Source organism: Mastacembelus armatus, chromosome 6 (assembly GCF_900324485.2).
Source record: "Mastacembelus armatus chromosome 6, fMasArm1.2, whole genome shotgun sequence".
Classification (NCBI taxonomy): domain Eukaryota; kingdom Metazoa; phylum Chordata; class Actinopteri; order Synbranchiformes; family Mastacembelidae; genus Mastacembelus; species Mastacembelus armatus.
This window is the reverse complement of record NC_046638.1, coordinates 21041923-21055556: the sequence shown is the minus strand read 5'-3', so window position 1 is coordinate 21055556 and position 13634 is coordinate 21041923. Positions and strand designations below refer to the sequence as shown.

General features: G+C 40.1%; 1 protein-coding gene across 1 annotated transcript in view; it reads left to right on the top strand.

Annotated features, from left to right (window-relative positions):
• Nucleotides 1–13634, top strand: part of brsk2a (BR serine/threonine kinase 2a) — a 155039-nt gene that overhangs the window by 129919 nt on the left and 11486 nt on the right. The window contains exons 8-12 of the mRNA XM_026311416.1: nt 368–514; nt 4064–4095; nt 6021–6185; nt 7395–7492; nt 8455–8605. Coding sequence (XP_026167201.1) covers nt 368–514; nt 4064–4095; nt 6021–6185; nt 7395–7492; nt 8455–8605 — 593 coding nt within the window. The remainder of the gene's footprint in view (nt 1–367; nt 515–4063; nt 4096–6020; nt 6186–7394; nt 7493–8454; nt 8606–13634) is intronic.

The following is a 13634-nucleotide window of genomic DNA, read 5'->3' as shown; positions in this document are numbered from 1 at the left end:
GAGAGAATGCTAAATGAACGAGGTAAATGAGAAAGCTGGGTAATTATTAGAAAAGCCCTTTTTTCCTGCTTACTGCTGTTTATTATTTATTTTGCAGTGCAGCTGAGGGCAGAATGTTCTAATTGGAGAGTTCAACAAGTTGAGAAAGAAAGCCGTTTCTTTTAGTGAACCAGGATTAAGACTCTTCTGGCAAATCTTGTTAGTCATTCATGTTCTTTTTTTCTTCTGCCCTTGATAGGGTAAAGTCTTATTTTCTGTTCTACTACTGCCATAATAGGATAACTGTTCTTTCTTCCATCTACTGTAAATCTTCATCATTTTCAAACTCTTTCCCCTTCTCTCACTTTCTGCTTCTGTGGCCCTTCAGGGCGCGCTGCCTTTTGATGACGACAACCTGAGGAACCTCCTGGAGAAGGTGAAGCTGGGAGTTTTCCACATGCCACATTTCATCCCTCCAGACTGTCAGAACCTTCTGCGTGGGATGATCGAAGTGGATGCCACCAAAAGACTAACGGTTAGTCCACCTGAGAGAGAAACACAGAGTTGTATAGAATATATATTACTATAACTAAATATGTAAGTATCATGAATATCTGCAGTACATTGTTATTCCTCAGCAGCATACGTGATGTGGTTCTTTACTACATGGAGGAACACTCTACTCTTTGCACCTCATTATTTTTAATTTGTTTACCTGGATTGTGTCTGTATTCAGTATTTATATCCATAGTTTTCAACCAGAAGTGTTTACTGATGATGTTGTAGAAGCCAGAAAGCACGTTTAGGTGTTATTTGAGACAGGATTCATGGAAAACTTGTAATGTTGGAGGGAGAGAGCAAGATGGCAGAGATACAGATTCATACTAAAGTGGCTAACACCAGCTCATAGCTACTGAGCCAACCATTGTCTTTTTGTTTGTTTCTTCTTTCCTCCCTTGTGTTCCAAGTATGTTTGCCTCATCCCCAATTCTGTTTGAGTTCTGTGTGAAGTACAGGCTATGAATTCAGGAGAGGACCGCTGTTTGTGTGCTCTCCCTCTGCACCATTTAGTGTACTCATCACAATGCTAGTCTTTTTCTATACAACTGATCACCTTGGCAAGGTGGCTGGAGGAGTGCATGAGAACAAACGTGAAGAACAGTGAGTCGGGATAAAAGAAAGAGAGAGACGGACAAAGGGAAATGTAAAGAATCAAAGTGGCCAGAAACATAGTGCTGCTCTTTGTTGTTTTTTCTGCATTTTACATCCAGACAAACTATCCTATACACACAAAATATATTCAAGCTTAAGCAAGTTTAAAACCAACATATTCACATGCATACTTTATGTTTACACCTTATCCAGGCTTGCCAGTGTGAATCAGTGAGATTGTGAATCAGTGCAGCAAAAAAAAAAGTGTTTGCATGCACTTGCCTGTAAGCCAACGTGGCAACAGCACCCTAAAGTGGTTGCTGGTGATCAGTTTCCACACGCCTGAGCTTATCTCTCACAGTGCTGGAATGACTTTAACTAACTGATATGTGAAGGACACCAGTAAAAATAGATCTGAAAGCTACAAAGAAAGAGATGCTCATTTGCAGGGGAGTTGACAACCTTGAGGTCACGCCCTTCAGATAAGTAGCAGTGGTGAAACATGAACCAGAAAGATCCCACCTCTTTGGTATGGGGTATGCACACTATTTTCTTTATTTTTCTGTTATCTCTGCCTGAGGACAGGTCACCCTGAAATCCCCCAGAAATGTCCACCAGCAATGTCCTCTACAAAGCGTTACACACGGACAGAGCTGTTGGGAGTGAATATGCTACCTGTCCGCACGCCTTTCGTGCATGAGGGCTCCACACAGAGCTCTGGGGATGTGTTGTAACCTCGTGGAATATCAAATAGCCCTTTTAGCTTGAGCGTTCTTGGAGTTTTGTAGTAACTGTACAGTCATAGACGCTCTAGGATGGTAATGATATCATAAGGAAACATTTATTTGCTAGGGATTATTCTTCTATAATAATGTTTACAATAGTTTGGGGAATCTAATCAATAGGGTAATCGGACCGTAACTACCGACTGCATTTCAGTATGTCTGTTGTCACCTTCTGTTAATTAGATTTTTGTTAGTAGATGCACACAAGTTCACACACAAAAGCCAAGGCTCCCTCAAAGTGTGGGAGGGCACGTACCCGGGCTTAAGGGGCTTAGCCCAATAAAAGCCTTTCTCTTCATTTCCTGTCTGTGTAGCTGGAGCCCTGGAGGCAACCGGAACCACCACGTCAACACACTCATCTCATCTTCACTATTCAAATGAACACAGACACCTTGGAAAGATGTACCTCCTGGTGATCACTGGCTAATGAAGAGGATTGGCTCTCTCATTACATTAAAGAGCAGTTCATCACAGAGATAATACCCTTATGGGGTCTGAGGAGATGAAGTAGCAAGGTTACTGGAATGAAAATAAATGAAGTGTGTGTATATTTTTTGTGTGTCTTTATAAGCTTTAAGTGACATTGACCTTGCTCACACATTACTGCAGTTGTTTTAGACAAAGACAAGAATAACTAGTTTCTTTCATTAAGAGGCTTGAAGACTACAACCAACCTGTGGAGCAGAGATATTGTAAAAACTAATATTTTCCTCTGCTGCACATCTGTTTTCTAGTTCTTGCAAATTCTACATTTGTTTTGTCTAAATTACACATTTCTGTGACATAGTTGTACTTGGTTTTAACTACATTTTGAATTAATGTGTTTCTTGTTTTGGCTTCGAAGTGCAGAACAGGCTCCCATTGTCCACCGACTCTGATTTCTCCTCCAGCCCTATTAAACAGTCATGCACTATGACTGGGAGACATTTAAATACAGACCCACACATATTTGTACCAGGGCAAGTTTGCTGGAGTGTTAATTTATGCAGGACCCTGATAAATATATGCCTGAATATGCAGTCATATACACACACCTAGGCAAGCCAGTATTACTGCAGCAATCTGCTCTGCCTGAGTGAAAGAGGCTGTAATTGGTACTGTCACATTTGGAGACTGATGTGATACTGCATTTCAAACCACATCACTTTCAAGCCTATGTGTGATATCGGTCTCTTGCCTCCAGGCCTTCAATAAAAGAGGGAGAGTAGGTCACCCACCAGCCTGTATCTGACAGGCAGGGTGTCTTTGTCAATACTGTGACCTCTGTGGAAACAGACAGGTGTCACCTACAGTCTGCCTGGGCCTGTGATTGCACTAATAGCACATGAAGGCCTTCATTGGTGCAGTGGTAGATCCTCTGGGATGGCAAACACACCAAGGCACTGATGGAGACAACTATCTAAGAACTATGCCTCTGAATAAGTGACAATAATTAGAACTGCTATGTGTATCTCTTGTGGTTCCACAACTACGGCAGGAGCAAATTAAAAAGTCCCAACAGTGACATTGATCCTGTCCTCCTCTGTGGGTAGTTGAAACACAGTGAAGTTATTCTAACAGACATCTTCCTTTGTTGCCTGTCTGTTGTATGTTTTTTCTCTCTTTCTTGGCAAAATGACCGGGTTGACAGTGTTGGTGACAAAGTGGCCATGTTAAAAGTGTGGTGACAAGAGTGGTATTGAGAGAGGGAGGGTGTGTTTGTGTGAGTAAGAGAGATGGGAAGAGAATGAAAATGGGAGATTCCCTTTAGACCAGACCACTTGGCAGGGTCAACAATGTGTGTGAGGGAGATAATATTCTCTGTTTATAGCTCAGTGCTATCACCTCTCTCTCTTTTCTTGCTGCACCCCTTTGCCTCGCTCTTTTACCCAATAGCTTTTTCCCATTGGCAGCATTAATATTTGAAGGCCTCATTATTTACTTCCACTGTTCAATCTGGCCCCATAGTCCTGTTGTGTTTCCATTAAGCCTGTAAGATCAAGGCTTACTGAAGCCAGGTATTTCTATACACAGACAAACAAATGTGTTTGCAAGCTCACCGTTTTACCCAATGATTTTGTTGTCTTTAATTCTCTTCATATAGCCAAAAACTTATATCAAATATGTTTCCTGTACTCTGACCTTCTCTTTTTTCATATCTTTTACAGTTAGAACAGATCCAGAAGCACACATGGTACATGTAAGTATGCCTCTGTCTTTCCTTTCTGTTGATGTCCTCCACTCCTCTCCTCCTCACCCTCTCTTACCCCATTAGACCTGAGGGGAGCAAGCACATGATAAACGACTCAGCTTCAGTCCTGTACATGAGTACATTTGAGCAGGGCATGACTCCACTCTCAGGGATGTAGGGGTAAATTGCTAGTGCATGAAAGAGTATGTGCATCTTATAGTACAGGCAGCTAAACAGGGGGCAGAGAACAAGCAGGGCTGTGGCAGAGGATGAACATACATAACCTCAGTGTGCCCAACATTTTACCACCTGTGTAACCACCTTTTAATGCTAGCATAAATCTGTTCTTTTGATGTAATATATACATAGATTTATCTTCTTTTTTCAAAATCCTCTAAAAATTAGACTATTACTGTTTCGATGTTGTTGTGCTCCCACTGAAAAGGTAACTTAAGGTTTTTGAAGGTTTTCTCATAGCAAGAGCAAAGATGAATCATGGGTGGAGGTTGAGTCTTAGAAGCGACTGACTTATGGTTTCTGTCTCTGTACTGAAAGATCATGCAAACCTGCAGACAGATTGATTAAAAAAAAAACAAGAGTAGACAAGATGAAAAGAACTGGCAAGACAAGACGAATATAGTGTAAGTGTTGTCAGTGAGGAAGATGCCTGGCTTTCTGTCTCTGCATGACACTCTGTGAAAGGGGGATTTTTGCCTGACAAATATGGCTGTGGCTATTTGCTCAGAAGCGACCAGTCAGTGATGTGTAAAAATGAAATATGTGCAGCCATCTATTCAAATCACACAAACTCCAATGTTATTTTACAAATTCGAATGAGGAAACTCACTGCCATTGCTTGTTTACAGTCTTTCAACAGTAATTGAATAGAGCTGTGGAGCTGAAAGGAGAGCGCCAGGCCAAATGTCTTCACCACACTCTCTAGTGGTAGTCAAACATACACTCCAGTTGCCAGTTTATTAGGTACACCTACTGCAGATAAGAGAATTTCAGTCTACTACCACTACAACAACAGTCAGGCAGTAAATGGTCCCTTAATGGAGGTTACAAGGTTTGATTTATTATAATGCAATATATTACATTATAAAGGATTGTTAGGATTAAATAATTATTACAAGGCTATCTTTTTTTTTTTAGCTGGGCTGAAGATCTAATTCACTGTAGTTTTAATTCCCAACTTCACAGTGGGGGGGGGGGGGGGGGGGGGGGGGTGTATAGCTTGTGCTTCACTCTGCTCATCAGAAGAAAAACAGTTTAACAAAAGAAAACAGATGGGGTTGCACATTGCCATAAGCCTGTCTATATATCAGAGTGTTTTGAAATGGAAGATGGATTTTTTTAAGCACACATCCAGAGTATTCTAGAAATCCTGTAGAAAGCAGTAACCTTTCACTGTAAATCTAATAAAGTATAAAGACCTGCCTGTGTAGTTCTTAAACACAAGAGAGAGAAAAGTGACATAACTAGGAGAGTATTGGAAAAAAATGGGGACTGGGGTACGGGGGTGGGTAATGAACAAACTAGGTTTGGAAAAATAGTGAGGTGAAGAGAGGGAGAGAGGGAGATTGCAAAACTTAAACAATGACTCAGTTGTCTGTCTGTATCTGGTTGAGCACGATGACCCCTGCTCCCCTCTGATGAAAAGTGACTAAACCTGGGGAAAATATGTGACTGTGAATGTTTCATAACATGAACCAGGGTCATAATGAGGTAAACATCTTACCTTAAATGGCCAAGTGGCAAACAAACACTGAAATACCTTACAATAAAACCTAGTGTATCTTTGCATGAGCATAGATGATGTAAGCTAAGGTTTACGTACTGTTTATGTTTATGTACTGTTGAGTTAGTCAAAAGCAAGGGCCAAAAGGATCAACACTGTTCTTATTTGTGTTGTTATTTTTTGTCGTTCCCAGAGGGGGGAAGAATGAACCAGAGCCAGAGCAGCCTGTGCCCAGAAAGGTGACCATCCGCAGCCTGCCCTCTGCAGATGATATCGACCCCGACGTCCTGGAGAGCATGCACTCCCTGGGCTGCTTCAGAGACAAAAACAAACTACTGAAAGACCTGCTTTCAGATGAGTGAGTGAACAGTGGGGCAAAAGAGTGGCTAAAAAGGTTTGATGAAGAAGAAAAAAGCACCAAAATGGATAAGGGTTAGTGCGTAGGAAATATAAGAAAAAATAGTGAAACAGTATATTTATAAAAAGGAAAGATAAAAGCATCTGAAGTCAAGGAGAAGAGGACCAGGCTGTGCTGTGGTTACAGTAAAAGAAGAGAGGGGACTGAGGTATAAGGAGGGAAATCTGGTGTCCACAGGCTTACTTGATTTTTCCCGGTCTTGAAAAATCCTATGAGGCCGTCACTTTAGATGTGAGGAGCCATAGATTACTTAACTCTTTCCACACAGCACTTACTACTGATCAATTACTACCAATTGCCACTGCATCCACAATCTCCGTGGTCATGTTCTGGTCTGCTGCAGAGTTTTTGCTCTTGTGAATATACATTTATGCTGAGAATACTTGGCCTGCAGTCGTTAATACATGTGTTTTTCTATTACCATGATATAAACACATAAATGTAGTAGTTTTCTTAGTTTCCTTTTGGTTTGCTTTTGCTATGTCATTTCTCTGTGCTTTTTCTTTTCCCCATTACCTTCCCTATCTCTTCTGTTTGCATCCATTCTCCTGGGAGCATCCCATAATTGTGCTGGACTGGAGGAAAATCTGTGGTCTCTTTATTCCCTCCCCTAGTTCATTTTAGCTGAAGTTGCAGGTCCTTGTCTCTTTGCCTCCTACTGCTTTCCAATCTGTCTTTATTATGGAGGGCCAATCCCTGGGCCTTTTGCATAGAGAGTGTTGGCCTGGAGGCTAAAGATACTAGTTTTCCTGATTTATTGGAAAGAAAATAACAAAGTCATAAGGTTTGATACTTTAAGAAACTCACCACTTCATACAGTATGTGTATAAGGCATGTGCTAAAAATATATGCTGAATATTATGAGATGTTAATGATCTGTAAAACTAGAATTTAGTGTTAATGGCCAAAGCTATTTAGTAGCTGTTTCACAACAAATCCAGAAAGATTATAGGGCATTAATCATAGTGAGGGTTTTTGCAGTTTACTGCCTTGGTGTTTAAGCACTTGCAGACACACTCATGCACCAATCTATATGCATGTTTATTTTTTTAAGTACACAGCCCAGTATCCTTATTAAAGTCAGTATTATTTAAGGATTTGTACATTTCCAAATGTCTAATTTTTTTCATTGTCTCCACTTGATGACAGTGATAACCAAGAAAAGATGATCTACTTCCTGTTACTGGACCGTAAGGAAAGATACCCCAGTCAAGAGGACCAAAACCTGCCTCCTCGCAATGAGATTGGTAAGTTACAAACAAATAATATATGTATAGATAAAGAATGTAAGCAAAGAATATATGGTAAGTATATAAAATGCCACAGAATAACTCAAAAAGTGCATAGGAGAAGAAAAAGGAAATATAAGTAACAACAGTATGCCACCCAGCATGTCTGCTATAATACTAGACTCTTGACTATAAATGGCTTTTGATTTACTCATTGACAATATAACACACAATATAACAAGCCAGGTTTCACAAGAAAAAGTCTACCTGAGCCATTCAGCTGTGTTTTCAAACCTCACAAGAAATCGGATCAGCTGCAGTAGCAGTGAATTGGTCTCTCCAGCAGAAAAAGCTTTCTGTTTTTTGAAACTAGACAGGTTCCTCAATGAAATATAGTAGCACAAATGGAAGGGTTTAATAGGCCATAGATTTTTTTTTTTTGAAAAACTGTCAAGTGACTGCTTTATTTCAGATATTAACTCATCAGAAAAAATATATTCTCCCATTTATACACCACAATCCAGTACAGATTTCCACCCACAGCAATCTGAGCAGAGACAGAGATAGTCTACTTAGACTTCTGCCAGGGTTATTTTCTGACAAGATCACTGCAATAGGAGTATAATGTGCAAATGTGTGTGTGTGTCTATGTCTGAGTGTGTGTCTGCATGAGAAGGAGGGAGAGTGTGCTGTTAAGACATTTTGATGAATAGACTCCCTCTTCAGTGAATGTGATACAGTCAATACAGTGGCCATTAGTTCAAGGCCTGGGAGGAAACCATTACTTATTCACTGTTAGTTAGAATGTCAGTGTGATCCACACTAAACTCTCACATATATGCATTATATGCATTATATGCATATATGTGAGACATTTCCTCAGAGCATTCTGTGCTGAACACACAGAAATACACACATTAACTCAGATGACAGGTGTATTGTGTTTACTCTGAATGGATCTGTCATCTTGTTTTGTCCAGATCCTCCAAGGAAGCGGGTGGACTCTCCCATGTTAAACCGTCATGGCAAGAGGAGACCAGAGAGGAAGTCCATGGAGGTACTCAGTGTCACAGACGGAGGCTCACCTGTACCGGCCAGGAGGGCGATCGACATGACGCAACATGGACAAAGGTACGCATGGAGGTGAAAAGAAAATGTTTTTCAAATGATCAAATAGAGATGAATGTAGCTTCTTGTGTGTGCATATATGAATGGTCTCGCAGCCCAGTGGAGGCTGGCTGTCAACAGGCTACATTGTGGACAAACATAAACAGAGACTGACTCTCTGCTCGCTTTGTCTCCTGTCTCACTGTAGTAAATCAGTGTACAGTAAAAGCTTGGATATTCCTGACGCCAGTACAAAATGCAGCAAAGAAGAAAGGTATTCACTATCCCTCCTCCTGCTTTCACCTCTTGCTTCGTGTCTCACCCGCATTGCAAGAAGACATGTGTGACAGGAGAAAGATGCAGCGGAGCTTTCTGATGCTTTATTTTAAATTATGATGACATATGCAGCATGCTGCAGCTTCCCAAATTTAGTTTAATTAGTTGCGACTCATTGGAAAAATAAAAATGAGAACTGCTGGGTTCAACAAAGTCAACCGTTTTTGGATGACAGATCCTAAAGTTTCACTTAACTCTCTGTTAGCTTAATTTTCAAACTGAGACTGCACATTCAGTCCTTATATCAACAACCCCCATTTTCCAGTGTTAGCTCAATTATTTCTCCTTAAATGCATTGATAATTAGTTTCTCCCATTATGTGTCCCACTTTCTCCAGATGCAGAACATTTCTTCATTTCTCTATTTGAGAATGTTCAAACCAGTCAAAAGTCAAACCAGAACCACAACCCCACAAGGCACAGCGGACTGATTTAAAATCTATTTCCTCATCTTATTTCAACCACCAATATATCATCACACTGCACATTTCTGCTAAGAGGCAGTGACATTTGTGACAGTGGGGAAGATTGAATCTGAGTAGGTGATAACCTGATCTGGCTAATGATAGGCAGATTGGAAGAGTGCTGGAAAGCTTTCAGAGGCATAGGACATAAACACATAGGCAGGTACTGCATATATATATATATATATACATATATATATGTATATATATATATGTATGTATATGTGTGTGTATCAAGAATTTATTTTTCTATTATCACTTCATTTGACTGGTGGACACTTCAGAAGTTCACATCCATTTCTAGAGCTCGTAAACACATCTGCTTAATTCTCTTTGTCCTCTGGTGTCTCTGAATTTCACTTTAAGATTTATCTTCTTGTGTTTCATCGCCTCTACTCCGCTCCTTCAGGCGATCTGAGTCTTATCTCTTCTTCCTTTAAAGGTTGCGTTAGTTTAGCAGCTGCCTTCTTCTGCCCTTCGCCCTGACTCATCTGTTTCAGTTGAGCAGAGAATTCCAAAAAAGGCCAGCTTGCAATGACTTTATCGAGCATTAATCATAACTTCCTGACACTAGTTCATACATCATACATAACTGAATGGCATATATCATAAAGGGCACTGAAATTTGTGTTTTGAACTGTTATGCAAAATAGGACACTTGCTAGCAGCATATTAAATAGGTATATCCTATACCTACCAGCAGCCACAGCAGTCATTAAACAACCTCCCCTGCATCTTTTTTTTGTGCTACTTCAAATCCGTGTGTGTTTTTTTTTCTCACCCTTCCACCCAAATCTCTCTCAGGAGATCCTCCCTACCCTTTCATTCTGCCTCTCTCTCTCTTTCCTGTGTTCCCTTGTGTGAAGCTGACCTTCAGTCCCGAACGCCCCCTCTGTTAGTATGGAATTGCTATGCTAATGTGGAAATCCTGCTAGTTTTTCTCAGCCTGGCTTCCTATCAGCTGTGGTGGGTTGGAGGTGGAGGAAGTCTTCTACCACAGTCCCTCCGCCTCCAAATCATATTGAATCTCTCTCGCTCTCTTTCTCTCTCGTTATACGTCTTGTTTCCCCCCACTGCAATTCACAGCTTTCCAGCTGATCTGTGGGATGGAAAAAGATGTTGGTAACAAAGTCTGCGAATCTGGATTTTGGTTTGTGTTTGAACTTTTCTGCCTTTAATCACATCCTTGTGTACACTTTGTTTGATCGTGGCGTGCTTGTGTGTATATATAGAGTATGGTTTTGCAGATGCACATATGTAGCAGAATAATTTCCAAAGATTTGCCTGACTTTTTCTGAACCTAATCTTATCTTTCCCTGACAGCAAACTTTTGTCGACAGCGCAGAAGATTCCTAATACTTCAGATCAGAGGGCGTCAGAGAGATGAGTGATTGAAATGTGTTTTGACAGGATGCTTTTGCAGCAGCGTAAATGATGGCAGAGAGAGGGGAAATGGTTTTATCTAAAATTACACAACAAAAATGCCTCAGCCTCAATCCCTATGCAGCGTTTTGCCTCACATATCTTGTGTAAGCAGTTACAATCAAAGCAACAGCCCAGGCTACATTTTAATACATGTGACTGGTGAATTGACTGCTCCTGTGAAGTATAATTGAATAGATTTAGGATAAATCCTGCATTACCCATGTTGCACAGAAACACACTTGGAGACATTCTCACACAAATGCCTATTTCATTCTTTATATACCCAAAAGTATCTTAAAAAGACATTTTAAAGCTAAATTCAAAGCACAAGGAATCCAACTGATTTAATTTATAATCTTAACAACATGCCAGGAGAAATAAGGGGAGGTTAATGATATGTAAATGAAATATGGAAAATTGCTGCAGTGTGAAGAAGAGAATATCAATTGATTTTTTTTTTTTTCATTTACAGATCTGCTCTAGTTGCTCCAAGTGGTTTAAGTGTGTTGGGTTAGTTGGCGCAATCTAAATAAGTTGGGATCTCATGCTAATTATTGACTCAAATGTATTTAAGAGGCTCAAATGAGCACAAATAAAACACCTTTTAACACTGATCTCCACAGCAGAAACTACAGGGGTCTAACTACAGTTAGAAAGCTGTGAATATTAATGCACTGACTCCTCAGGGGATATTGAGGTCTCAGAAGAAGAAATGAATTTGTGTTGATTTATAAGAATCAAGCCCCTCCATATCGAGGAACTCCATTGGCAGGACAAAGTCAATATGCACTAAGGAAAGAGAGAGAAAGGAGAAAACTATCCACCTGCTTTTAATTAGGCCAGCAGAGCAGTAGCATTTCGTTTGGGTTATACTCCATCCATTTTGCTCCACTTTCATTTTATTTCAGTCATTGCCCTCATCCCAGAACCTCTGGTATTTTTTTCGTCCCTCATGGCCCAACATTGGATCCCATGGGTGCATTCAGTTGGTCTCTAACAGAGCTGGTGGTCACACACTAAGCACATGGGACCTATTCCAAGATTAAGCTTATGGGAAATGTTAGTTTCAGGGCTAATGGACTAGTATAGGTAGCCACACACATCTTTTTGGAAAAACCAAAAAATAAAAAAACACACTTTTTCTCATTCAGTTCTCATGTAGTGTTTTGTATTGCTAAGTATAACCATTATGTAGGAGTCAGTGTTATTATGATATTTAATCATTATTGATTTTAATATGGTGGTAGCTCCAGCTTGTGCAGGTAAAGCTACTTATAACAGCTTTAAACTGTTGGATAGCTTAAGCTATAAAAGATACATGCATTTTAAATGCTTGTTACAGGTGTAGTCTGTAAAATCTGAAAAGTAACTATTCCTGTTAATGCAGTGGAGTAAAAGCTGCATTATTTCTCTCTGAAACGTAGTAGAGTAGAAGTATATAGTATGATATATTGTACTTAAGCATTTACTTAAGTAAATGTACTGTACCTGCATTCTTTCACTTGTGCATACAGGCCACACAGTGTTTTTTGTGTTTTATTGAAGGTAACTGAGACATTGTTTCACCACAAATGAAATCCCACTCTCCCCAATTGTTTTTGGGTTAGAGGAAGAAATGATAGACATAGATATCACAAGTCTAGTACAAAGAAAAGCAAAACTCTTCTATGTGACTACCTGATTCCTTGACATAAGTGAGAATGTGTTTTTGTTTTGTTTTGTAGGAAATGTGGACTGACGCTTTAAAGCAAGCAAGCACAAACACAGATTACTTAGCTGGCTTCAGCATCTTTTCTCCAAGTGATTTAATAACATTTTCTTGCTTCTGAATGATAGATGACAAATGATTAGTTCACTGTGTATGCTGTTCACTCTAAATAAAACACTCCTCAACAATAATTCATCACCTTACTGAAGCAAGAGTGAGCCTCTGACAGCCAATTACTGTACAGCATAACCATCTGTAACATTAGCTTTATAGACTTGCTGTTCCAACACTAGCAGATGCAGAGTGCCTCTAACAATATGCTCATAATGGCCTGAGGATGCTGTGTTTTGGCCATGTTTAGATGAAGTGCAATTGACTATGTGCGCACAGGCGCTGAAGTGATCAACTGTGGAAATGTCTCAGTGGACAAAAGGACTTGAATGTAAATGATTGCAACTGTCTGGTCAGCTGCTCTCTGAAACAAGAAATCTTAGCCAACGTGTTCTCAGCATCGCCTACTCAGGCGTTCATGAGTGTGTGCAATAAATACACTCACAGAAGGGGCAGTGGGAGAATAACAAAAATAGCTTGTGAGTGGGTGTTTCTATATTTTCTCTCTCTCATGGTAGCTGTTGCCGTTGGTTCCCTTCTGTTCTGTTTGTGTGTCTGTGCCACTCATGAGTAGGATTCAAGCTCTAGTATCAGTTCTTTGTTTCGCTCATTCCAAATTAAAAGTTCACTGCTCATAACTAAACCCAAATAAGTGCTTCTTCCTTTAGAAGACTGACACCATACATACATTATGGGCAGGCTTGTTTGTTATGTGCCAGCATAATTTAGATGGCTGCTAACCACAGCTATGTACACAATTTTGTGTCTATGTGTGGATGCCTCTGTGGTCACACGGGATTCCTCCAGCATCAGAAATGAGCATCAGTCTTCATTACTTTCCCCATCCCTGCCAACTTTCATTGTGCCAACCCTCCTTCATTCATCCATCAATAATAAACTCCGTCATTCTACCCTCATAGCTATCCATCAGGGCTACTCTTTCAATCAAGCAAGTAAAAAACACTAGTCGTAGTGTTTATCTCTTCATTTCATTGAAGAGCAACAAAAGA